Source organism: Mesocricetus auratus, unplaced genomic scaffold (genome assembly GCF_017639785.1).
Source record: "Mesocricetus auratus isolate SY011 unplaced genomic scaffold, BCM_Maur_2.0 Super-Scaffold_4256, whole genome shotgun sequence".
In the NCBI taxonomy this organism is placed as follows: Eukaryota; Metazoa; Chordata; class Mammalia; order Rodentia; family Cricetidae; genus Mesocricetus; species Mesocricetus auratus.
This window is the reverse complement of record NW_024429182.1, coordinates 85,192,862-85,220,609: the sequence shown is the minus strand read 5'-3', so window position 1 is coordinate 85,220,609 and position 27,748 is coordinate 85,192,862. Positions and strand designations below refer to the sequence as shown.

Genomic DNA, 27,748 nt, shown 5'->3' with positions numbered 1-27,748 from the left:
CAGGACAGAGACCTTATCTTGTTCAACACTAGGGTCATTGCTACTCATCCTATGCCTACAACTATCAGGTGAATGTGGGAAGATGGAATGAATACATGGACCAGGTTCCTGAGCCCTACCCCCATTCCTTATAGTGATATTGAGAAAATCTGTCAAAGGACAAAGTCTAGACCCTCTTGCAAACCTCCTTTAGTTAAATGTATTCTGCTACATTTAATCTATATAGTTTGGGGGAAATCCCTTGTATTATCCTAAACCCTGGAGCCTGTAATTATACTTAGCCTTGTAAAGATAATCCAGATCTGAGGAATTGCATCGAGCAAACCCTCCTATGTGGAAAGCACACTCTTTCCTCCACTGTCTACTTTTCATGTGCTTCTTATTTTATTCTGGCCTTCCATGGTGACATTTTTAGATGAAGACGTGTACTATAGACTGTACCTAAAACAACTTTGAACTTCTGATCCTTCTGCCTCTAGCTGGGATTACAGGTGGGCACCACCATATTTGCTTTATTCAATGCTTGGATTAAACTCAGACCCTTCTACAATAATTTTTTGACAGACTCCAGGAAAGAGGGAGATGTTGGAACCCTCACTATATACCCTTAGTACTGGCACCAGTCTATTACTGCAAAAAATGTCTTCATTTTAAAGAAAATATTTTAAGTAGTTAATACAGTCTTAAGAAAGGGCACTGCGTATGTTCTAAAAGCATGAATAAGATGACTCAGAATCATACACACAGAGCTCTGCTGAAACTTCCAGCATTTATGGGCTTAAATTTTCCAAACAATGAGTAGAAAATACACCCTGAAGGACTGTTTCTGCCAAGTAAGCCTGACTGTTCACAATCGTAGCTGGCTCCTGAGTTTTGTGCCAGCTACTTTAGTTCTGCCAAATATCTTCCCAATTTGCAAGGATTCTTGGGTTTCATGTTGCGAATAGAGTATTAAACATCTCAGTACAACTTACATGGCTTTTTTCTTCATTAGTACTTAGGCTACCCTGATGAGAGCAACATCCTAACTGTTTTGAAACAATTGCTTTATTTGACAAAATGACATCAATTTTCAACCTAGGAGCCTGGAAATAAGTGAAGGTTGTACTAGTTCCTTTTCATGTTGTTGTAACCAAACACCTGACAGGAAGCAATTTAAGCAAGGATGAGTTTCTTTTGGTTTGCAGTTCAAAGAGATACAGTCAGTTATTGTGGGGAAGGTATGGTGGCAGAAGTATGGGGTGGCTGCTCACTTTGCATCCAAGTCAGGGAGCAAACAGTGAATGGGAGGCAGGGCCACAGCAAGAAGCCTCAAAGGCCACATCTGGTGAGTGACTCATTTCCTGCACAGCTGCTGTGCCACCCTGGGCAACTTCTCCAAGACCTCCTTTCATGACATCTCAAAACCTGCAGCACCAAACCCCTAACCTCTGGTAAGGCTACCAAGTCTACCTGTCAGGAATTCAATGGCCACATGGTGAAAGCAAATATCACAGTCTGCAGAGGACTAGACTCTTAGGGAAGCTTTCAGACAGCATTTTAATTCAAGGAAAATAAAGTGAAATAATTAAGCTTGTTTTTTGTTTTCATTTTGTTGTTCTATTTTGTTGTTGTTTTTTAATGAGCTGGCTGAAAACCTTCTCAGTCCAACCCTGAGTTCTGGAAGCAGCAAGTTACCATGGCTGAAAGACTTTTACAAGAGATTAGCAGCCCAGTCCTTTCCCTGCTTTAACAAGGATGCAATAGTCAGCAATTGATGAACTGGGAACTCTGGTGTTATACTGAATCCATTCATGAGATGTTAGAATAGCAGTCAATCTCCCTGTGCCTCAGTGTCCTCATCTAGAAAATTCCTTTTCCCAAGTGCCTGAGACATGCAGCCCAAGATGGAAGCTGGTGGCCTATGAGTCCCTGGTGCCCTGGTAAAAGAGAAAAGTCTAAGCTATCTACCCAGGACTATTGTGTGGATAAAAGAAAATATAAGATACATACATACATACACACACACACACACACACACACACACACAGTAGACAGACAGAGACATATGATGGGTATATTAGATAATGGATGGTTAGATGATGGATGAATAGATGGATAAATGATGCTTATATAAATAGATAATGGATGGACAAACAGAAAGATAGAAATAGATGACTGATGGATAGATAGATAAATGATGGTTGGATAGATAGATGATGGATGGGTAGATAGGTATAGTTCAGACGAGCCCTTTATGTATTGTTATATATTGTGTCCTATTATGTAGTATTTTATACAATGGCTAGCTACTATTACAACTTAGCTTTTTGGATGTTTCTTAATTTTGACTACCATTCGCATAATGGAATCTAAATCCTCATGCGTGCTTTGATTGCTGCTATTTAGTGACTGTTTGCTATGCATTTAGTTTTGCTCTTCTTTGTTGCCTTTTGTTCCCTTGGTGCCCATGTGTAAGACTTCACAGAGAAAGGTCTTTCCCTTTATTTTTGCGAGCCCTGACCTGAAATTCTGCCCTAATGCTACCAGCCCTATCTGGTGCTATCTGCTTCAACTTCTTGCCCTTCCTACTCATCCCTACTCCTCCTCTTTCCATCTAATCTTGAAGTTCAGCTGCTTGGTCTGCTTCTGGACCCTTGATGCACCCTTGATCTTTATTTAAGCAATGAATGAATTATTATTCCATCTTGTACTTGCCTCTCAGGAAGAACTAGGAAATCAGACCTTATCAAGGCAAAGGAATTCATTTTTCCTCCTTACTTCAATAATGTAATCTTGGTCTGGGGATGTACCTCGGTCCATGGAATGCTTGCTGAGCACTGAGGAAATCCTAGAATTGATTCCCAGAACTGCATAAAGCCATCACTGATGATACATGTACGTAATTCTAACACTTGGCTGCTGGAAACCTGGTGGGGAGGTGAGGAATGGAGACCAGAGGATCAGTAGTTCAAAGTAATCTTCGACTATATATTGAGTTCCAGGCCAGTCTAAGATATGTAAGACACTGTCAAGAAAAGAAGAGAAAGAGAAAATGAAGGATGAGGGAAAGGAAGAGGAGGAAGAGAATTTAGTCTCTAAGACATATATATATATATACATATATATATATATATATATATATATATATATATATATATAGTCCCAAGAAATAGTCCTGCAATTATAAACTCTTCCTCTCTGTTAAGAGAGAACAGACCTCTCCTGTCCAAATAAAATGCATAAAATGGGATCTTCCACTCACACAGAGGCTATCTGCTGTCACCTTAGATACAGGCCTCTGGAACTGAGGAAAGGGAATTTTCCATCCATATTATTGCCTTTGCAGAATTCTCAGCAGCCAACGTAAAGTGGGTCTGAGCTGACGTTGGTGTCCTTAAGTCAAAAGTTTAGCAGTCTGAACTCTTGAGCTAAGTCCTTGTCACTTAGCCATTCTGACTTTCTATGTGTCCTGATGTGTGCAGCCTTGGGAAGAGAGGCAGTTCCTGTGCTTTTAAGGTGATGGAGAACCAGGCACAGTGAAACACACCTGCCATCCCAGCCTTTGAAAGGCAGCCGCAGAAGGATCATCAGTTCATGACTGTTTTACGGGACCTTGTCCTTGAGAGGGGCAAGGAATCTGTGAGAACAGCTCAATCTGTAAAGTGATTGCTGTACAAGTAAAAGGACCTGAGTCTGAACCTCAGCATGAGAGAGAGAGAGAGAGAGAGAGAGAGAGAGAGAGAGAGAGATAATTTTAAAAGCCCACGTGAAGGCATGTATTTGTAATCTTGTAATCCCAGCACAGAGGAGCAGAGACAGGCAGATTCTTAGTATTCACTGGCCATCATCCAGCATAGCCAACTGAGTGAGCTTCAGACCAGTGATAGACTGTCTCCAAAACCAGAGTAAACGGCTCCTGAGGAATTGTCCTGAGGCTGACTTCTGGCTTCAGCGCAGCTCCCGTACAGACATCCACGCCTACCCCACTCACACGCATGAAGAGTACTGGATGAAAGCTCGTATTCAAGGTGAAACTGGCGAAGCTCTTGTGGGGGCAGAGCAGATGGCCCAGAGCCACAGAGATGAGCAGCAACAGATCTGGGATTAAGTTGTGTCAGCCTGAGTTAAAACACAAACTCTTTGACTGGTTCACTGGCATTCAGCCTGCGCCAGCCTCATCCGCCCTCTGAAACTTGTACTCTGGCTCCGCATCTGTTCCGTTCCTAGTTGTCCCCTGCTCCTTCCTTCCACTCTGCTCTCCAGGCCGGTACACACGAAGTCTGTTTCTCACGCTCACAACCCTCATAGGCAGGGTTAATTGCGGCCGACCTTTTGATCCCAGCATAAGCCCCATTGCCTGGATACCATCCCAAGCCCCATCTGCATCGGGGACTGCCCTCTTTTCTGCTCTGTGGCTAGCCTTATCCATCCCTGAATCAAATGCGCAAATCCCCATCCTTGTGTTTGGTCTTCTTATATCCTGAGAGCCTCAAGAGCAGAGTCTGTATCTGCTTTTTCTCTGAGTTCTCAGACCATGTGTGGTTCTTAGAATATGTGAATATGCATTAGATTAAGACTGACCAAACTCCCAGAAGTCATCTTCCTGGTGGGTCAAACTCCAATAAAATTTCCAGCCTTGCAATTCCCTACTGATCATTCCAGGCAGACATTCCAGAGTCAGCATAACTGATCTCTGGTTAAAAAAAAAGTTCTGGTCTTGGAAAATAGATGTGGGGAGATTTGAGAGAGGCAGAAGAATATAACCAAAATACACCATATGAAACTCTCAAAGAACTAATTTAAAAGAATTTTTAATGTCTGGTGTAACCTTTGACCTTTGACTTCACTTCCTACTAGCTTATGGCCCACCACTGTCATCCATCTCTCTGCCCCAATTCCCCACCCAAGAATACCAAGCTCCTTTCCATTTAGTTAAGCTCAAATATTGGGTAGCCAGAGCAGGGCTCGAGAGACAGGGAAAGCAGCCCACCTCACCTTCATAAAAATGAAGTTTGGATGAGATGCTTCACATTCGTGGGACCAGCATTGAAGTTAGAAATGACCAGGGCTCCGTCTTGTGTTTTTCTAGTCTCTGCTTCACTCTAAAATCAACCATCCTGACTTCCTCTGTCCCAACTTCGTTATGCCTCTTTCGCAACTCATTATCGATGGGATTTTACAGTGTTCCCAAGCCTGTCTCACCTTTTTCTGCTTCATAGCTTGTGAGACTCATTCATGTGGCTGTAATGCTTTGGGCTTTTTCAATATAATAACAATGTAAGAGTCAATTGCAAGAACACAGACCATATTTTATTTGTTTGTTGTTATGGGTGAGTATTTATCTAGTTTCTGATCCAGGTCTATTATGAACAATACATTCATGTGCCTGTCCTTTGGTCAATATGTGTGTACATTTCTGTTTTATTGAGACTGTGTTATACAGAGACAAACTTTCAGAGGTTTGACAACTTTATATCATAAGTCTTCTAACACACACATATATATAATTTTGGAATTTGTATATGCACAATTTTGTACACTCATAGCTCCTGTCCAATCTTACACCCTCTCTTTCTCTTTCTTGCCTTATTGCACTCTATAGAATCACCAGTAGTGTTCAGTAGGACATTTAATGCTGAGCATTCTTATCTTGTTCCAAAAGTTACATTAAAAACTCTTCAATTGTTCTCACTTAGTATGATTTACACTGTAGGGTTTTCAGATATTTTTGTAGCAGAGACTGAATATTTCTTTTCTAAGTTTGCTGAGTTTCTTTTATCATGAATGGATAGTAAATGCCATCAAATGCCAATGCCGTGAATGTGTTTTCTATTAACATGATTTGAGTGCTTGAATTTGGAGTATTAAACCACCCTTGTTTTTACGAGAATAAACTTCACATGGTGGTGATGTCGAATAGCTTCCTAAATGTCTGGATGTGTAGTTTGGAATGTCTTCTTTGGACTTTCTGGTCCTGCTGTCATGAAAATGATTGGGCTTCTATCTTTATTTCTAAAAAATGTTATTTTATTTTTGTATGTGGGGTGGAGTAGTGCATGTGTAGGTGCCTGCAGAGACCAGAACAAAGTATCAGATTACCTGGAGCTGAAGCTAGAGGTGGTTGTGAGCTGCTGAATGTGAGAGCTGGGAACCAAATCCATGTCTTCTAGGCACTGTGCACCTAACCACTGGGCCATCTCTCCAGCCCCATGTCTTCATATTTATCTTTAATTTTGTGGTGAATTAAAAAAAAAGCTCGACTTTCTCATATTCATAGATATTGGTGGGTAGGTAGGTACATACACACACACACACACACACACACACACACATTTCCTTATTACCTTAGCAAACTGCACTGAGCTTCTAGGCTTTTTCTTATTAAAACAGTAAGCTTTCCCAAAGATAGCCTAGTCTTGAGCCAAGTCCTGTTTTAGTCACTCAGTGGCCATGTGTCCCCTGGCAGGTCCCAGATCCTCTCAGCCTGTTTCCTCGTGGATAACATAAGATTGCGAAGTAAATTAGACAATTCGTAAGAAAGCACCTGGCACCGGCAGATGCCCTCCGAGCTGTAGTTCTTAGCACTTCCTTCTGCTGCTGAAAAGATTTCCAAACACAGACAAACATCGCCTTCCATGTCTACAGGGCTCGGCTAGAGCTAAGATTCAAATGTGGAAAACGCAGTTAGGGCAGGAGAAGTCTGCAGTGTTCTGTAGTGTTTTGTGAAACTTTTAAACACCAATACCTAGATTTTGAAAATTAGATAAATATTGCCAGAATTATCATTCTCAGTATCAAAATCCTCCTCTGGGCCTTCTTGGTAGTAATGGTGTATTGAATATTTGGAAGAGACAGAAATGCAGCCCCTCTCCTCCATATAAAACACCATGTATGTGAAGAAGTCAGAGCGTGGGAATGCTTTCTAATACAGTGTCTCTCTCTACAAATGTGATTCCAGTGGTATTTTCCAGTGCATACTAAACCATCAAGCAGTCTAGAGTGGCAATGGGGGTGAGAGTTCAGAATGCCTGGAGTTATGGCCTCTGAAATGAGAATCGGGTGCTTGGCTAGACTTTGACTGTGTCTAAAGAACATAGAGACACAAGGTCAGAACTGGGCAGAAAAGCTAAGTCCAAAGAAAGCTGAACTTTTTGGTTTTGTTCAAGACAGGATTTCTCTGTGTAGCCCTGGCTGTCCTGGGACTCACTCTATAGACCAGGCTGGCCTTGAACTCTGATCTGCCTGACTCTAACTCTGCCTCCCAAATGCTGGGATTAAAGGCTTGCATTACTACCTCCCAGCAGAAAGCTGAACCTTTTGAATACTAAAAGCCAGTGCTCCAAATAACATTATCATACTTATCCTGTTATTTGTAACTCTCAGTGAGAGTCATATGTGGCATCCAAATGACCTCCACACAAAATTTAGACTTGACTCAAACTGGGAGTAGAAATGGCATAACTGAAGTTTGGTGGACAGTTTATCTCAGGCCTGCCATTCGCTAGCAGTTAAGTTTCCATAGCCATAATATAAAGTATGGTAAATGCCTGCCTCACCTGTGAGAATGGGAGGATACTTGCTTATAGCACAAATAATAAAAACCCAAAGATAGATATTGGGTTTCAAGCTGAAGATAAAAAAAGCAAAGCAGCCAAGTCACCAGAGAGCTCTTACCACTACCCAGGCTGGGGCAATCCTGTCCTCAACATGGCTGGAGACTAATTGTCCAAGATTGAATGCCAGCTCTGAGCCCCTGCTCCTGTTTTACATACCTCTCTGGTGCTGGGATTAAAGGCATGGGCCATGACTGTCTGACATCTATGGCTTTGGCTAGCTTTGCACTCTGATCTCCAGGCAAACTTTATTAGATCATAAATAATATCACCACACTTGCTCATGTATATTAAGTGTATAATGCAAGGAGCATGTTCAGTAAATGATAGTGATTGTGGTGCTGATGCTGATGGATGATAATGACAATGAGGACAGCACCCCTTGCTTTGGAAGGAAGAATGGTGAGAGGTCAGCTGTATTCTTTTTTACAAAAGCAAAAGGAGTATCTTGAGCCAGCTCTTGTCTAATCAACCCAATTACTGTATGGAACCTGGGCCTAGATACATGGGCTTAATTGAATGAGCTATGTCACAGTTTGGGGTTCCCCCAAAGCATAACCTCAGGTAAGAACTGCAGGTCATGTTTATACAGGGCAGAGGATAAAGAGACAGGGGAGAAGAGGGACATTGGCCTAAGCATGTATTATTGATGTCACTGGAGGTCACTATACCTTCTAGAAGTGTACAGTCTGTGGTCCAGAGCTCTGTAGCCATCCAACACGGTCTTCTAGCATCTTCCCTGCTCCCATAAACTGAGAGGTGTCCTAAAGAAGTTGTAACTCCCCTGTTCTCCAAAGCATTTGTTGTCAAAACTTCAGAAAAAAACATACTTCCTGTATGAACTCAAACTGTCAGAGTCAACTTCATCTGTGAAATGGAAATAATGGCAGAAACTAGCTCCTGATGTTATTGCTGGGCAATAAAAGCAAATCAGTATAAAATCCCTTGACATGGATCCTGCTGTGTCAAAACTTTCCATAACCAGTTATATTTAATCTTAATATTTTATTTCTCCAGGGAAGGTTGGATTGTGAGCACACCAAGACACACAGAACCTGTCCAATTGGGAAAAGAAAAGTTGTAGAGCATTGCATTATAACTTGTGGCTCAGGCAGGACAGCACCAGGAGTACAGAAATCCACAGGACGGGTAGAGGGAGTGGTAGGATGGTGGCAGCAGAGTGAGCCAGGCCTTCGGATAGACAACAGGGCCCCTGACATAACTGGAGTGCACAGTTAAGGCTCCTGCTTCTGGAGTTAGGGTGGGGAGCTGACAGAGGTGCGCTGGATGGAAGGACCAAGGCAACATCTCTATATAGAGCTCTGTGGGTCTGTGAACAGACATGAAGACTATGTAGGAACCCAGGGAATGAACCCTGTCCGCAAAGAGGATCTCAGGGCTACTTTGGATAATAAATTCAGTTTAATACTGTGTGCATCCATTTACAATCTGAAAAGGATAAAACTATAAGGGGCAGAAACTAGACCATAGCCTGTCAGGGTGGTGAAATGGGATTGATTACAGTCACATGAGAATTGAGGGGACCCTAGGACTACTCTGTCTTTACTGTGGGGGAGGGTAGCTATCTGACAGCATGCTGTGACCAAAACTGGTTAGCCAGAGTGTTAAGAAGAGCGACTGTCACTGAATTGAAAGCGTGCTTTTTTTTCAAAGGGAAATAAAGAAGGCATACAATAATCTTCCTCCGATTGTCCCAGCACCTGTCCATCTGGAGAATAGAGGGCAGCCTTAAAGACTGGGTGGAGGGCTGGAGAGGGCTCAGGCTACAGGGAAAAGCACAGAGCTGGAAGTGGGAACAGCTTGCAGAGGCTGGAAAGCTGTGAAGACAAAAGACAGGCTCCATGCAGGAAAAGACAAAAGACAGCTTTGTGGGAAGGAAGCACTGATGGAGGTGGTCACCCAGGCAGGAGGACTTAAAATTCTCCTCAGAGGGAGAGACTCTTCAGTGCTAGGGAACTGAAAACTGCCTCTCACCCACGCATTTACCATTTCCAGAACTTTCTACCGCTTCATGTAGATATGCACTGCCATCTGTTTTCATTTCCCTTCGGCCTGAAGAACTTCCTTTAATATTTCATATGCTACAGATGTGCTAGTCATAAATTTGCTCAGCTTTCATTTATCAAAAAAATATGCTTTGTTTTACACTCATCGCTGAAGAATATTTTTACAAGGTAATAGAATCCTAAGATGATGGGTTTTATTTCCTTTAAAAATTTAAAGGTGTCATTTCGTTGTCTCTGGGTCTGTCATGGTTTTGAGCCGGGGGGTATTCTTTTCTGTTCTAATTGTGATGTGTCTTTTATTGCTTCTTTATTGTTGTCACTTCCAGATGATGATGGCTTATGTATCATTTTCTTTCTTTTATTTCATTTTATTTGGTCTTCACTTTATTTTTAGGTGTAATTTACTTTGCTTTTTTATCCTTGGTGTGGGGGCGTGGAGAGCTTCCGGGATTTGAGGTTTGCTATTTTTCATAGGATTTCAGGAAATTTCAAGCATTGTTTGTTCAGACATGTCTCTGACTCAGTCACCTCTCTATCCTGCCCTGAGGGACTCCATTTAACCGCTTATTTTCATTCCACATGTCACTGGGACTCCAGTATGATTTTTTTCAGCCTTTCATCCTTCCTTCCTTCACTTTGAAACACTTTGTGTTTCTCTGTCATCCTCTTTAAGTTTCCTGATATTTTCCTTTGCTGTATCCAAGCAGTGTTATTGTTTTCGGCTCTAGAAGATTCCCCATCTGTTCATTCATTGTATCCATCTTTTCTTTAAATTCTGGTAAATTGATAATAGCTATTTTACAGTACCTTCATGTCACTCCTGTCTATCTATAATCTCAAGAACTCCTTCTATTAGCTAATTTTCCTCGGGCCCTTGACCATATTTTATTGTTTCTACATGTCTATAATCGTGCGTGTGTGTGTGTGTGTGTGTGTGTGTGTGTGTGTTAGCATACATAGATTATGTGCATGTGGCGGCCAGAGGTCAGTCAATGTTGAGTGTCTATTTCAGTCTCCCCCTCATTTTCTGAAGCAGGGTCTGTCTGTTAACCTAGATCCCATTGAATCAGCTAGGCTGGCTGGCCAATGTCTCCCCTTGTCTAAACCACCACCACCATCATCACTCCTGCCCCAGTGCTGGGATTACAGATGTGCTCCACCATATTGCATCTGGCTTTTATACAATCACTTCTTTTGTATGATGGACACAGTGAAGGCTCTATTAATTAGTTCCTGGACTTTGCTTAGAGGGCATGGGACTTTGTTTTGGCTAATGGTTAATTTGTTGGTGAATCTGCTTGATTACCTTTGAAGGCCTGTTTTCTGAGCTTGGTGAAAGTAAGTCCAGGTAGCCTCTCCTGTTAAGGCAAAGTAGTTTCACCACTAACTGTGGATCTCTTAGGCTCTCAGTTGAGTGCTTGGAGTGGCCAGCTCTGGATGCTTTAGAAGTCTGCATCTCCGTGGCCTCTGGTCTCTACATTGAGCTCTCATCTCTTCTGTGCCCTTTGGAGTCTCATCCTGTACACATGCCACTTAATCTGTAAAGAGTTAAGGGGACATCTATGCATATCTCGGAAGTTCCTCTCTCTGTAGCTTGCTTCTCTCTAGCATTCTTCTTCACACATCCCGTCTGATTCAACAGTCCCAATCCCTGTCCTTCCCTCCTCAGGTTAGCTAATCTGCCTATCCTCTACTCCATCTTTCTTCATTGCAAACCAAAAAGCATCTTTGGTAGCAACCCAGGAAAGCACGGGCTTGGCTCTCTAGTTCTCCCTTCTCTCAGGGATTGGAACCTTTGCTGTCTGTTTTGAACATCTACAAACAGGAACTCTATATAATTTGATCTGTTTTATAGTTACCTCAGAAGCAGAAGCCACCTGAGCTTACAGGTCTTATGAGTTGACTGTAGATAAAATTAACTTATTCTAGCCAGAACGCATAGATAAGGCCTGTTATCTCCACTACTCAAGAGGCAGAGACAGGGGGATCATAAGTTCAAGACTGGGGGTGTAGGTTAGTGGTTAAGCTCTTGCATATGTTACTTGCTAGGTTACTACTAGAGACAGAGACAGAGAAAGAGGAGGGGAGAGAGAGGGTGGATTTATTCTTTACATTGCCTTCTAGAAAAAAATTAAGAATTCGTATTAAGACATAATTTGTATCCCTTTGTGATCTTCTTGATGTCTTAGTCTCATCACAGATCATTCATTCTTGACTAAAACAGGGTCAGGGGCGGATCTCTGTGAGTTCGAGGCCAGGCTGGACCGACAGCCTCGAAAACAATACAGAGAAACCCTGTCTCGTAAAATCGTAAAAAAAAAAAAAAAAAAAAAAAAAGCAGGGTCAGGGGAACACAGGCACTACCCTGCTGAATTCATTGTTTACCAGGTAACAGTGGCTTTTACACCTAACTTTTCTTCTGCAAAAAATATCATCTTTGCCCAACTCCATATCTGCCTTGCTAACTCCTATCCACTAGACAATCTTGTCTACCTCTTCCACGAAGCCTATAGTATCATCTCAGCTAAGCATCTGCTCCTTTAGACTTTCATATTCTGTCATCTTCATCGAAGTTGCATTACTCGTACTTTATTGTCGTTGTTTGCTTAGGACCAGTCCTTCCCATCCTTCACCCCACCTCCAAATGAACATCTCAAAGACAGGACCAAGTCTGAATCATTTCAGGGTTACCATGGCCTGGCACAGGTCTTGGAAAACAGTTTATAAAAGGCCAGATGGTGAATATTTTATACTTTGCAAGCTAAACTACTCAACTTTGCCACTGTAGCATGAATGCAATACATAGATAATGAATAAAATATAAAACATTATTGGAACAAAACAGGCAGTTCTAACTTGACGGTCCCTAGTTTAATGCATAGTATGAGCCAAGTAAGTGCTCACTGACAATGTAATAGGGTGCGATGGAATCTTGCTGAAGGCATCAGAGGAGATGGAAAAGACGAAGCAAATCAAATCCATTTCCTAAGAACAGGGTTTTTCTAGACTGAAACGAACTTTTCTTGAACCCTTAAGGAAGGGAAAAAGTGATAGCTGTGTAGATAAACCAGACAAATGGGAATGAAGAAAGATCCAGCCTGTTGATAGACCCTTCTCATGCAGACTTTCTGCCACACAAGGACAGGGTCCTGAAGAGCACAGTGGCTTGATCAGAGTAAGTCCCTGGAGTGGCCAAGAGTAGGAAGAGCCATAGGGCAAATACAAGCTGTGTCCTGGGCAGCACCCAAAGGCAGATTGGCAGAAGCCAAGTTCTGTGCCAAGTCCAAAGCATTGGAAATTAGACAGAGCCCAGGCTTGGGTCTAGGAGGACTGTGACAAAGCCAAGCAGAAAGTGAGGTTCAACACAATGTAAGTGTATAAAACTGTCAGGTTCTCAACAGTTTTCAGTTAGCTGCTGGCCACATCATTTACGCATGAGCCCATAGATGGGTTGATCTTGGTCTTGAAGAGATGTAAATGGCAAGGTCACCTAGTAAAAGATAAAATTCAATCCTACTGAGAGAATATAGGGCATAGAGATCAGAGGACCAATTGGTATGGCGGCAACACAAGAGTCCAGCAAAGACCCAGAACAAAGATGCTCTGAGAGGACTATGGATGGGGATGAGTGGATATCAAGAAAGTCCTTGTACAGGACTGTGTTTGGCAGGGTACCTCAGCAACTGGCCAGGAAATCTGGACCATTACTGAAAACTGCTGTGTTAGTCAGCATTCTGTAAAGAAACAGAAGCAGGACATTGTGGATGCATATGTACAAAGAGATTTATCAGAAGGAATTGACTGACTCAAACATGAAGACTGTGAAATCACAAATATACAGCTAACAACCTGGAGATGGGGGTCAGACACTGGTGCAGTTCCTATCTTGCTCTGAAGACCTGGGACTCTTCTGAATGTGAAGTTCTAGCCTGCAGGCCACCAGTTGGTTCCAGACCCAGGAAGACTCAATGTTACAGCTCAATTCCAAGGAAGAAGCAATGAAATGATGCCCCAGCTTAAAGGCAGATAGACAGCAGGAAATCTGAATTGCTATAGAATCAACCTCTGTGCTCTAATTGGGTCTACAGAGGGCTAGGTTGGGCCCATGCCTTCAGAGAGAGCAATCTGTTTTGGTGTATCTACCAATTCAAATGATAGTCTCCTTTATATACATACCCTCAGCATCACATCCAGAATGTTTGGGCGAATGTCTGGCCTCTCCTTAATGTATTCAAGTTGACACATTAAATTAACCATTATATAGATTGTATGCAGAGCACCTCAGAGAATCTACCCCTCATGGAGCATGCCTCCCCCAACACCAGACAAATGTAGGCGTGCTTCTCCTATAACCAATGCTGGCCTTTTAAGCATTTTTGCAAACACTGGTAATTTAGTACCAGAGCTGAAAGCAGAGATCAGAGAGGCTGTCAGCATATAAAATATTGAATACTTATATTCGAGGCATCACCCTGAAGTGGCTTTTTAGACAAATACACTTGATTAACCATCAGCATCACAAATTCACAAGTGTAATCACAGTTTTCCCACATGCCTGTCCCATAGAAGTTTCATCTAAGCTATTGGAAATACATAGTTAGGCCTTGTTTACATGACTTTTCTTGTTACCTACAGGAGTGTGGGTGAGGGGTTACTTTTCTGTTGCTGTGATTAAAAAAAAACAAGATAAAAAACAAACCAAAAAAAAACCCACCATGACCAAGGCAACTTATAGAAGAGTTTATTTGAGCTTACAGTTCCAGAAGAATAAGGGTCGATCATGGCAGCATGTGGCGAACATGGCGACTGAGGTGAGCAGAGTAGAGAGCTCACATCTTCAACTATAAGCGTGAAGTGGAAAGACTGAAATGGAGTAGAGCAAGGCTTTTAATGTCAAAGCCTACTATTAGTGACATAATTCCTCCAGCAAAGATGTACCACCTAAAACCTCCCCAAACAGTGCTGCAAACTGGGGGCCAACTATTCAAATGCCTGGGACTGTGAAGGATATTTCTCTCAAGTGGGTAACTCAAAGGCAGCAGCATCTCCAAGTCTCCCACCTAGCATGGGTGATGACTCAGGAAAGCTTTGTTCCTGGCACTCTCTGTTTAACTTGCATGCAAGTCTTCAGATCAGAGTCTCTTCTCTCCCCAGCAATTATTACTGCTTATGTAGCATTGGAGGTTGGGCCCTGTAAGTCTTACATGTTTTAGAAGCTTCCTGAGACTTGTAAGTTTCATTCACTTCCTGAGTCCTATGAGCTTCCTTTAATCCCAAGGAAATAGCCACACAACACCCAGACTGGTGTAGCCTGCTTAAACACTATTGGAACTAGTGAGGGACATGCCAGACCAAACAGCTATGCCCTTTTCTATGAGGATAAAGGGTTAGTAATAGTCTCTGACTTTCCTCTGCCTTCTAAGACTAAGACCTCACTGTCTCACTGGGGACAAATGGGGGGGCATCCTGCTTATTCTTTGAAGAGATCTACTAGCTTTAATCTTACCCCTTATTACCATAATGCCTGGGTCTTCTTTCTCTCCCCTCCCTTATTTCTTAGAATTTATTTCCTTCCAGCTAGCTGGAATATGTTTGGCCACCTCATTCTGCTAGTACAGGTGATTCCAGATTCAGAAATTTTTCTACCTAGCATTTATGTGTTTTCAACGTACTGGTTCTCACCGCCACCCAGTCACCCAAGCACATTCCTCTTGGCCATCATGCCTTCTAGAAACTGATCTGGCTTTGCCATGCCCTGTTCAGATTTAATTTTATTAACTCTTTTATTTAATGGAATTCAGTCTTAGAACAGCATTGAAAGTCTGGTCACATCATCTTTGGATTTGAGCTGTGACACTGAGTCTTCCTGAGTCTGGAGCCAACTGGTGGCCTGCAGGCTAGAACTTCACATTCAGAAGAGTCCCTGACCTTCAGAGCAGGATAGAAACTACACCAGTGTCTGACCCCTGTCTCCAGGTTGTTAGCTGTATATTTGTGATTTCACAGTCTTCATGTTTGAGTCAGTAAATTCCTTCTGATAAATCTCTTTGTATATGCGCATCCACAACGTCTGCTTGTTTCTTTGGAGAATGTTGACTAATGCAGCAGGTATTCATTTGCAGAGACTGAGAATGATTGACTTGTTCCATTTAGAACATTCCAGAACCAAGATTCACATCTACATTGATCTGATCGCAAGAACAAGAGTTTTAATTACATTACCAAAAACTGCATCCCAGAATCCTCTGTGTGTGTGTGTGTGTGTGTGTGTGTGTGTGTGTGTGTGTGTGTGTGTGTTTTACTGGGGATTGAACTTAGAGCTTCTCATATACTAGCCAGGTGAATGGTTTCTCATTTAGTGGCATCCCTAGTCCAGTCTTCTGTCTTATTGCCTCATCTCCTAGGCCCTTGTGTCCACTTCCTCTACTACTGCTTCAAATCACACCCTAGGAATTCAGTCAAGGAATGTTGAATGCCTCCTGTTTTGTCTCCTCACCTTTAGACCCTGTCCCTTCCTGTGACCCACCAGATATAAAAAATAAAGAAGAACTGGTCCCTGTACCAGGTGAACCTTACTCCAAACCTGATTTTTCACTCACTCCGTGGATAATTTTACATGAAACTCCCTAAGTCCAAATTTCCTCATGTAAAAGAATTATGACAGCATGACAGCATCTTGAATTAGTTAATTTTTCTTCTCCTTGTAATAAAATGTTTGGAAGAAGTGACATAAGGAAAGGAGAATACATTTTGGCTCATGGTTTCAGAGGGAATACTCCGACATGGTAGAGAATGCTTGGCATCTAGTGCCTGTCCGTCCATGGGAGCTTGCTGGTCTGTCAGCTGTGGGACCAAAAGTGAGTCCAGGATACTCCTTCAACTATCCAGTCCCAGTGATTACACCTACTCTTCAGGTACTGCCTCTTAAGGACCCATAACCTCCCATACAGCGCCTTCAAACACATGAACCAACAGATCTCCCATCATAGTTCCCCCTTTTGATAGGGTCACTGACCTCATAGACACTCAGAAACCTCTGGATTAGTCCTGACTTTCTGATCAGTCTCATATCTTGCTATTCTAACTCTCCAGTCCATTCAAGGCTCTCTTTGCTGACCACACAGTGGGAAGTAGGGGGAAAGCAAGTGTTTTTGAGTCAAGTAGACTTGTGTTTATAGTCTAGCTTTTCCCTGTCCCTGGATCTGTAAATTTAGGTGACCTCCTTAAACCCAATGGAGCTCAATTTCCTTATCAGAGCATGCAGATAAGATTATGATGAGAATACCATTAGGAAAGCAGCATCTTAATGGGGTATCTGATACCTTGTGTGCATTGCTAATAGTCACCAGCCTCTGACTTCTGGTTACTGTGTCTCTTTCCCTGTACCAATTTGTAACTGAGTGAAGACTGCTCATCTGCCCATTTTAACACCAATTGTCTTCCCATTGGTGCTTGCCTTGCTCCTCCCCCTGGGAGGATGTAGTCTTGTCCCCCACCCCAACAGCCAAGTGCCTTACACAGATCTTATTAAACTGATGACACCATGTGGAAATTTGAAGGCAGATGTTCCGCTGCAAAGTCACTCTAGGCAACTAACAACTGCAGTGCTTAGCAGGTTGAATGCATAAAGTGGCATTTTAGTCATGAGAGTAAGAGAGTCAAAGGCAGCCCCTCCCGCAGGAATGCCTGCTTCTGTGTACACCAGCTTCTTGACCTTGATTCACTGCATTTAAAGAATTTGGAGTTGGCTCTTTCATCCCCTGTGTTATTATATGATAACCCAATGAGTTAGATCATAGATAATCTGCTCTTCCATCTGTTTCCCCACCCCAGCCTGTGAGTCCCTCAGGGCAAGCACCACATCCTATTCCTGTCAGTTCTTATGGCCCGCCACAGTGTTTGGCACTTAGCTAATGTAAGTTGAATAGATAAGGCAAAAAGACCCATCTGGGTCCATCTTCTGATCCCCCATGACTGTGCTCATACCCATTCTGTTTTATCACATCCCATAATATGCTTGTTTCTCATGGTGAAGTAAGGGTAGGCTTTATGTCTTTCTCATTTTTGAAACCACTCCAACAGCCATGAAATGGGGGAGCCATACTTATTGAGTGTCTGTTCTGTGCCAGGGTGATGTCATATATAATGTCTCATTTTTTAATAATTTCACTTAGCTCTCTTAATAGGTCAGTATGGTAAGCATTCTCATAGTATGAAAGAGGAAGCTGAAGTGTGAGTATGTAAAGAAACTGAGTTTGAAAGTTTACACAGCTAGGACATGAGATTGCTGGGATGGAATCCTTATCCCTTGGCCCAATGCCTTTTTTCTTATTGCTCTTTGTTTTACAACAACATAGAGTTAGTCCTTAGTTTAGTAGGAGTTTAGCCATGCTAAACTGAACTTGAATTTAACTGTATTGAATTAAATTGTGCCTGTGTGTCCCCAATGTTTCAGGCACCTTCCCTGATTGTATAAAAAGCTTATGGAAGCATGAGGTGAAAACGCACATCAGGAACAGAGATGAAGACAGATTCCCTCATGGAGTCTAAATCCTAGTAGGATTACAGTAATAGTAAATATTGTCTGTACTACTGGGGACACAGGAAGCAGGGGCTTAAGTTAGCCAAAGGTTTTGGGAAACTTCTGAGTGATCACTGTCATAGTTTCCATTTTGTTGCTATGACAAATATCACTGGTTTACGTGTCCATGTCAGAGTCCATCATTGCAGGAAGTCAGGGCAATAAAGCAAGCAGAAGCCAAGGAGGAGTGCTGCTTGCTGGCTCACTTATTCACTTAGCTAGATTTCTTAGGCAGCCCAGGACTGCCTGCATAGGGAATGGTACCACCCACAGTGAGATGGATCATCCTACATCAACTAATAATCAAGACAGTCCTCCCAAGACACGCTCATAATCTGACCTGGGCAACCCCTCAATTGAGGCTTCTCCTCTCAGATGACTCTAGGTTTTATCAAGCAGATAATTGGGATTAATCAGGAAAATCTTGAAGGAGAAATAAAAGTGATCCAAGCTAAGTGAGACAGCACAGAGGGAACAGTGCTCCTTAGATACGGAATTTCAGCTAGGACAATCCTTACAGTGGGGGGGCATTTCAGTGGAACAGCATAGCAGGGAGCAATGATGCTGAAGTTGGTCTCCCTGCGTCTATCTTACAAAGGTCACTATGGATTATCAGGTCATGCCTTCACAAGTATGCTTGCAGCTTAGATGACAACTAAGCTTTCGTACTACTCAGAAAATGAATTATTGAAATAGCTGGCTACATCGACACCTGTCTTTTCTTAGGAAAAAGATGAAGGTTGCATTTCTCTGATGCATAGGAAATAATGACAATTGGGCTGAACCACAAGGTGATGTCATCACCCTGGGTTGGGGTGTGGTTGCCCTCAGCAGGCTGGGAGGTGCCACCTGGCTTTATGTACATGCATTGATGTGTTTCTGGAGTAGAAAGCCTTTGGGGGAGCAATGGATGCTGTATAAAAACAGGACCTGGCCCTGCTCAGAATCCATTTGGAACATGGTGGAATGGAGTGAAGAGTTCTGTCCACTATTATGTGCCTGTAAATGTTCTTAAATTTGAAACTTTGTAAAACCTACCAAAGAATGGCTGAAAACTGAGCCAGTTCTATGAAGTGTATGTGACTTAGTCAATAGTAAATACTGATATAGCTGTAGTATTTGCATCTAAAAAGAAGCCCAACATAGTGCTGGCATTGAGTATCAGTTCCCCGTTCCCTACTTCCTTAGGAACTTTAATAAAAACCCTCAAGCCATGTTCTACCTTGATCTTGTTCAAATATTGCTGTCTCCTCACATTGTACATGAGATCCTTCCTGCACCCCGCTACTGCCCACCATCCCTTGTGATCATCACCAAGCCACTGTGAACCACCACCTCCACACACCCAGATTGTCTGCTCCACCCTCTGAATGTGGTTAGCCTGCTCACCCCTCATGGGAATGTACATCTAGGTCGGCTGAGCAAAGCCGTGTTTAGTCCTGAGAATGAAATCCCCTTCCCACACACACTTCAGTGTCTGCTCTTTGCTCACCTCTCAAGATCTCCACTCCATTCTGCTCCCTCGGTTGCATTCTTCACCCTGCTGCCTAACTGATTTATCTAAACTTCAAATGCAATCCCGTCACTCTCCTGATCAGAACCCTTCAGTGGCTTCCAGACCTTTTCCAATAACATCCAAACCCCTGAAGCATTTAGAGCAATACCATCTGAGCAGGTTCCTTTTTCCTCCGTGGTATTGTCTCCTAATTCTCCATTGACAGCGACACCGCAATGCTCAATTACTGATGGCTTTCCAAGCTCAGTGTTAATTCATGTTTCTGAGCTGCAAGAAGTAGCCCTTCCTCTCTATTTTGTCTTACAAATCTGAACAACATTTCAAATTCTCCCAACTGCCCCCCTTTCAAAGAGCCCCTCAGACAGAGGTGTCCTAGACTATCTCCTTGAGGCACCTGCTGTTCACTTGTCAGCATGATCTCCAGATTTCTGGTTAGTAGAGATTCTAATCCCTGAGTAGTGTTGGATTAAGACAGGGTAATGCCTGATCAGTACCGGCTGAATTTTGAACAGTTTCCCTCCTCCCCATCACTGAAGAGGCTTGAATGTCAGTTCCAGCCACACTGATGTCTACATCCTGATTGACTTCCAGGTCGAGCCAATCACTGGTCTGCCATCATTGGCGGGTCCCACTCCAAGAACTACGTGCTATGGGAGTATGGAGGGTACGCCAGCGAAGGTGTCAAGCAAGTTGCTGAACTGGGCTCACCAGTAAAAATGGAGGAAGAGATTCGACAACAGGTAAGAACAAACTCAACCAACAGCTAGAAATGAGGTCAGAGCATCCCTGGGCTTAAAATATGCAGTGGAATGTGCTTGATGGGGGCTCTATGGGCTGCTTTGGAGAATCTTGGTTTCTCTCCCTGAATCGTGCGCCTTCTGGCTTCTGTATGCTAAATGCTGCTGTCAGCTGGTTGTTGGGATGACAGACCTTTGGTCTCCTGAGAGTGAGAAGGGTGATTTATGGTTTCATACTATGGGTTTTGAGGGTGGAGGATGATGTTCAAGCTGTCTAAGCAAATTGTCGCTTCTGAAAATAGACGCTTTATGTGTTGGCATGTGGTGTTTTGCAAAAGTATCTTGTAGTGTCTGATAAATTCTCTGGTCATTAGTCATAATCATCATGTACTGATATAACTGCTGTGAGCCATATCGCATGAGCCCTGGGGTCTAGGAGCTGGCCTATTATCTGGGTCCTAGCATCTACTGAGGAAGGCAGGATAAATCACCCACTGTTGTTGCCAATGTGTTTACCTAACAGTGGGCCATCCCTCATCAAAAGCCTGGGCTAGTTAGTAGCAAATGGAGACTGAGAAGTTCTTGCAGGAATAGCAGATTTTGTGGTTTGTTGTCAAGAGATGATAGCCTAGCCTTAGCTGCCATTCCCACAGAAGCCCCTCTGGCTAGAGAAAGCTACTCAGGCAGCCATGCCTCACTGGCCACAGCTGTTCTGGACAAGGAAAGGGAAAGCTGTGTTTGGGGTGTGGCCATTTCACAGTACAGGTCACTGAGAGACCACCATCCTCCTCCTGTTATCCTGCATCTCCCCAGATGATGGAGGGACCCAAATACATGGTCCCCCTGTTGTGTTCTGATGGATGTGTGCTCAGAAGCCTGAACAGACTGAGGGGGTGGGCAGAGCTCAGACCCAGTGCCTTCCTGAAGTCTACCATCTGGTCTCCAAGCTGTCCACAATCCTGAATTGAATGCAACTGAAGTCACCCTGCTCCTTCATACTTCCCTAGGGGATCTTTTTGGACTATAGGCTGGAGGCGGGGTTTCAGAATGAGCTTGTGTTTCTGCTCAATTTGATTTGAAGTCTCTTCTACTTGTTTGAGACAATAAGTTTGATTAAATGTTTGACATTGCATGGTATTAATTATCAAATCACCCTTCTTTGTAACTGAAGATGACCTAAGACTCTTAATCTTCCTAGGATGGCAGATATGCACCACTGTGCCAATTTTTATGCAGTGCTCAGGATCAAACTTAGAACTTTATGTATGTTAGGACAACTTGCTACTAACAGAGATACATCTCCAGCATGCAGGGTCAGCCTTATAACTGCCCAGTTTCTCTGCCTCTGATATGCCTCAGAGTTGCATAGCTCTTCATGAAATAGCTAAGTTATGAGTGTCCCCCTCCATTTTGGCACTAGCGTGTCTGGCTTGCCAATGGGGACCCTTTGTCTGGAATCACAAAGGGCCACTTCCTAGCCTCAGGCATGAAATTGTGATCATCTGAGGAATGGGATGCTGAAAACCATTTGTTACAAAGAAATGATGAAGCTGGCAAGTGAATTCAAGATCGAGGTGTCTTCCCAACAGAGCCAGTTTCCCTTGTTGACATTCTTGAGAGGTTTCTTGAGAAATATGCAGAAACCATCCAAAAATTGAGGCTGTGAGCCAGACAGATGGCTCAGCAGGTAAAGGCAGCTGCCACACAAGCTGGAGATCTCAATCTGAATTCAGTTCCTGGAATCTGCATAAAGATGAAGGGAGAGAACCAACTCCTTAAACTTGTCCACTGATCTCTGTATGTATATTGTGGCATGTACACACACACACACACACACACACACACAATTTTAAATTTAAACTGGGGTTATATTTTATTGGTGAACATAAAGTCTCATTGTGGTGTGACCTTGCCCAACTTGCTGCAAGGAATCTTCCTGCTTGTGTGTCTACCTAACACCACCTCTTCGACCTCCTGTGTATTGGGTATATCTTTCATTAACCCTCCTTGCATCAAAGTATGAGATGCCCATGTTAGTAGTCAAGTTCTACAGATGAGAGGAAGGTATAGTCAATCACAGAAAAGCCCAGGACTTCAAGCCCAAGTTTGTCTAGCTCTAAAGCCTATACACAGAATCTAGTCACAAATGTAGGGCTCCAAGCATACAAGGGACCCTTGTTCCAAATCTGATGAGAATTTCAACATGGAAAATGCTATGAATTTCACAGCATGGGCCCCATGACACTGAACAGCCACTTCCCACTTATGAACCTGCCTGACCACACCCAGTCATCCCACTTCCTGCCAAGTCTGAACAGAGCCTCAGCTAGCGGTGGCACCCATCTCCTAGCTCCTTGAAAATCCAGTTCAGTAATTTCAGGGTCCCTTCAGTTCCAAAAGAGTCATGGTCTTAAGTATCCTTCCCTGCAAGCACACAACTTATATTTTTCTGTAAATCAGGGAGGAAGCAACATAAAAATGGAGCAAGAAGACGGATCCTCCTAGAATAGAAATACGTCCTCTGTGCAACCAGAGGGCTTCTTTGAAAACTTCAACAAATTCTCTGTTCCCAACCCTTCATACACTTTATATTCTCTATCAAAGAGCCCATTCCAGCCATGATACAACTAAAATCTCTTTTCCCAAAAAAAGCATTGTGTTCTTTCCTTATTTTGGACTTATACCTCACAGCTATTTTCACAAGCATTAAAAACCACAATGGGTATTACTGGATATAAATGTTATGCTATTGGATTTCAAATAAAAATGAACAAAAATACTAATCACATTAGTAATGAGTAATTATAATGATTCTGTTGGGTATAACTTTATTGTTACTATAACTGTAAAGTCCCAAGAAAATTAATGACAAATTACTGCAGAGGCATTGGCAGTAATGATGCTACAGGCTAGAAACAGTGGGGGGCAGAATATGCACCCCTTCTTTAGGAAAGAGAGGTCAATGCTTCCTGGTGGTCAATGAGGCCTGGGAATTGGAAATAACGTTGCTGTCTTTGTTAGCCATGTGTATTTCTTCTTTTGAGAAGTTCTCTGGTTGATTTGTAGGTTTGTGTGTGTGTGTGTGTGTGTGTGTGTGTGTGTGTGTGTGTGTGTGTGTGCGTGCGTGTGTGTGTGTGTGCTCACAAATATGCACAGGAGTATATACATGTATGTACATACTGGTGGAGACCAGATTATCAATCTTGGGTGTCATTTCTCAGGAGCCATCACCTTGTTATTAGAGTCACGGTGTCTCCCTGAGTCCTAAGACTCACCAATCAGGCTAGATTAAGTGGACAGTGAGCTCCCAAGTTTCTTCCCATCTCTGTCTCCTCAGTCATGTGCTCCCAACTTACTTCTGTGGGTGCAGAGAATCAAACTCAAGTCCTTGTGTTCCTGAAGAGAACACTTTACTGATTGAACCATCATTTCATCCCTGTTTTCTGATCTTTAATTTGGATGACTTGATGGATTTGCTGTTCAGAAATTTTGAGTTCATTAAATAGTTAGTATATTAATCTTTGTCAGATGAACAGCTGGTAAAGCTTTTTCCCATTCTGTAGATGTCTGTCTGTTCCGTTGATTGTTTCCTTTGCTGTGTGACTTTGTTCAAATGATGTAGTCCCATTTGGTTATCCTGTTGACTGTACCTTGAAGTGTCTTGAAGTGTTTCTGTTTTCTTCTAGTAGTTTCCTAGTTCGGGGTCTTATTTTAGGTCCTTGATCTGTTTTGAGTTGATTTGGAGGTAGGGTGAGAGGAGTTTGGGTGGAACCGAAGAACATTATGTTAAAGTTAAGTCAAATAAATTATATACACTTGTGGAAGTAGAACTAAATGTAGAATAGTGATGAGAAGCTGTTGGGAAGGGGAGGGGAGATAAATGATGATTGGCTTTGATTAGCACACTGTATATGCATGTATTCAAATATGACATTGAATGCTATGGATGTATGCGATTTATGCAGACTAATAAAAAATATAACGATGCTTAAAAAAAGAAACATGAGTCTCTGGCCAGCGTGCTAGGCCACTGATGGATAGCCCCAGGCAGGAAGAGGCAGGAGGATGAAATGGAAAATCACCCCAATGCAAGTTTAGGGATACTTTACCCCACAGTTACAACTTGTAAGTCAGCAGCTGCAAATTTGACTGGGTGTCTGGCTTTCAACTGGATCCTGGGGTAAACATGGTGCCCATTCACCCAGTTATCCACGCTAGAGGGCCAGTTGCCATCCTTGATGCTCACCTCTCCACAACCCAGCTTCTGCCTCCTCTTTTAGGTTCATTCCTTTCAGTCCACCAGCATCACGCTCATCACATCAAAGTGTACATCCTTTGTGTACATGTCAGACTAGTCTCCTGGTGTTCCTGCCTTCAAGTCCTATTCCAATCACCCTTGCTGCCCAGGGTCAGCTTTATAAAATCCAAGCCATGCCATCCCCCAGTTAGGATCATAACTGCTTCCTTTAAAAGAGCCCCTTCTCATCTGGGCTCGTCTTCCAGCTCTCTGGGGGGAAGGAAAGGGAGAAGAAAAGACTGGGAGGGGAAGAAAGAAGAAGGAATCAGAGAGTAGTCTGGGAGGAGGAAGAGGGGAAGGGCAGAGATTCCTTCACAAGCCTACATTCTAACAGAGACAATAAAAGGAACGAAAAGAAAGAGGTCTAGGGGTGTGGCTCAATAGGAGAGAACCTGCATACCACATGCAAGGCAAATGAGGGGGAGGCTAATAAATAATTAGTAAATAGTTACAAATTGTAGTAAATGAAAAGAAACAGGTGGTGATGACTTAAAGAGACCAAAGAGTAAGAAGGACTCCACTGTGAGTGTTGAGGTCACCCTGAGTAATAACCATTTAAGTTATGGCCCAAAAGTATAGAGGGGGAAATCATTTTATGTATAGTTGAAAGCTTATGCAAAGAACCTGAGGCAGAAAATAGTTTATTGTGATTGCAGAACTAAAATTAAGGACCTTGTGGCAAAAGGAAGAGGGCATGGGTGGGCAATTGCATCAAGAGTAGATTTGGGGTAAGGAACCATATCATCTCCACAAAGAAGAAATTCACAGTAGGGGTAGGAAAGACAGACTTGTGGACACGTCTCCTTACAGGTGCTTGTTTCTTTCAGGGAACTCTCTGCCCTCAACTGAAAAGGTACAAGCCCACACTGGACTGCAGTGGCTTTGACTGCTGTTCTGAGTCACCTAGACTTTGATAGTGTGCTTTCCCCTTCTTCCTCCTGCTCTTTTCTGCTCACAGCTCCTGGTCTTAGTTCAGTGGTGTCTTCCCTAGGAAGTCTTGGCCTGCTGTTCCTCCTCCTGGAGCCCCAGAGCTCCTGGTGCTGTCCCTGACCTGGGCTGACCCACCACTGCTTGGTTCCTTCTCTGTCTCCATAGACTGTGGCCAGCTGGGTAGAACAACAGTCCTCTTCTTCCTTCCATGGCAGTATGTTCCCATCCAGGCTGCCTTACCTCTGTAAGCAACTAGCTTTCCATAGCTCCTACAGACACCTGTGAGCTTTGACTATCTACCACTCCTGGTAATGTCGCAGAGAGGTGACTTTTAAACTACCTAATGCTGTGACTCTTTAATCCAGTTCTTCACATTGTGATGAACTCCCCAACCATAAAGTTATTCTTGTTGCTACTGCACAACTGGTTTTTTCCAATAGTCTTAGGTGACCCACATGTTGGGAACCACTGTCCTAGAGAGTTCATGCATTGTTCACGATTATCTGAGCTCTCAGGGTGTCCCTGGTAGAAGATATCAGGTCAAGGTAGGCTCTGACACAGGCTCAATTGATTGATCTAGGAGATTCTTTCAACTAGCCCATGGAAGTCCCACACCATTCATGGCAGGACAATCAATAAGCAAGCAGTATTTCCAATTTGAAATGGTTTATTTATCTATGGGACCTAGATCTCTTTTCTCATCTCCTTTAAATCACTAGAGATAACACATTTCTGCCAAACCGTAGAGTTCATACAATTTTTGCTTTTGAGACTTTTAATCACTGTTGCTAATTAAAGCTATCACCTAGTGGTAGTGCATACCTGCACTCAGGAGATGGAAGTCAGAGGATCATGAATTCAAGGCCAGCTTGGGCTAACTAGTAGGTTTCAAGCAAATCTCAGCTACTAGCAAGATCTTGCCTCAAGAACCAAACACACACACACACACACACACACACACACACACACACACACACACACGGCGAGGGGGGAACAACCTGATTTTATTTGTTATTTATAATAAAACAACAATGGTGTTCCATGATTGTCAGAAGTAGTGATATACAATGACTAAAATCTTTGGCTCTGAATCAAGGTTTTCCAAGTTCAAATTCTGGTTACTTACTTTGTGATTATGGGCAAGTTACTTAATCCCTTTATGCATCGGTTTTTTTCTTTCATGAGGCAAAGGTAGTAGTCATGTCAGCCTTGTAGAGTCTGGAGAATTCTGAGCTATAACAAGTGCTTAGAGCAGAGCCTGCCCTGGAGAAAGTGCTCGGTAGTGAGTGTAACACCCATCATTTTGTTTGCATTCTTGGAACTCTGTTTCCTCATCAGAATTTGTCCTAAAGCCCATGGGCCCCTCCAGGATCCTGAAAGTGTAATGATTCTAATTATTCCAGTTCAGCATGTGATATTCAGCTTGAGGGTCCCAGAGGATGAGGCCCCAAATCCTTTGACTGATACTGTGTCCCCAGTCTCTACCTCTGTTTAATGGTGTCATCTCCCAGTATGCCTTAAAGTTGAAAGAGACAATGCAACTACACTAAGCAAAGGAGCTGGGGAAGGACTCTAGTCTCACTCCCGCCTCACCTCTGGGACCGTGAGATCCAGATGTTCAGAGGGGCTCAGGCAGTGCCACTTCCAGAACAGGGCTCAGAGGCAGCCAACAGCACGAATCTACCCAAACATAATGGGAAAGCAGCCTAGGTTAGAACTATAAACACACACACAGATAGAGACAGAGAGAGACAGAGAGAGACAAAGAGAGAGAGAGAGAGAGAGAGAGAGAGAGAGAGAGAGAGAGAGAGAGAGAGAGAGAGAGAGAGAGAGAGAGCAGGGGTGGGGTCTAGTGAAGTCTCTTTGACTGGCACCTACCCAAACTGGTCCAAATCACAGGGAACTTTGCTTTAGGAGATGGTGAAACCATGAGGACACATGCCTATACATGGCCAAGAAGAGCCCCTTTCCCAAAAGCTGAGCTGGATGACCCCAATTAGATGGTCATGGTCACCCTCCCCTCCTCCACATCACCCAGAGTCACATGGACTTTTCTGTGCTCCCT

The 27,748-nt window shown here is 43.1% G+C and overlaps 1 protein-coding gene across 1 annotated transcript in view; it reads left to right on the top strand.

The window, feature by feature from the left end:
* The window catches only part of Spon1 (spondin 1), a 291,806-nt gene that overhangs the window by 142,051 nt on the left and 122,007 nt on the right, over positions 1-27,748 (top strand). Inside the window, exon 6 of the mRNA XM_005075650.4 lies at positions 20,311-20,459. Within this exon, the coding sequence (XP_005075707.1) occupies positions 20,311-20,459 (149 nt within the window). The remainder of the gene's footprint in view (positions 1-20,310; positions 20,460-27,748) is intronic.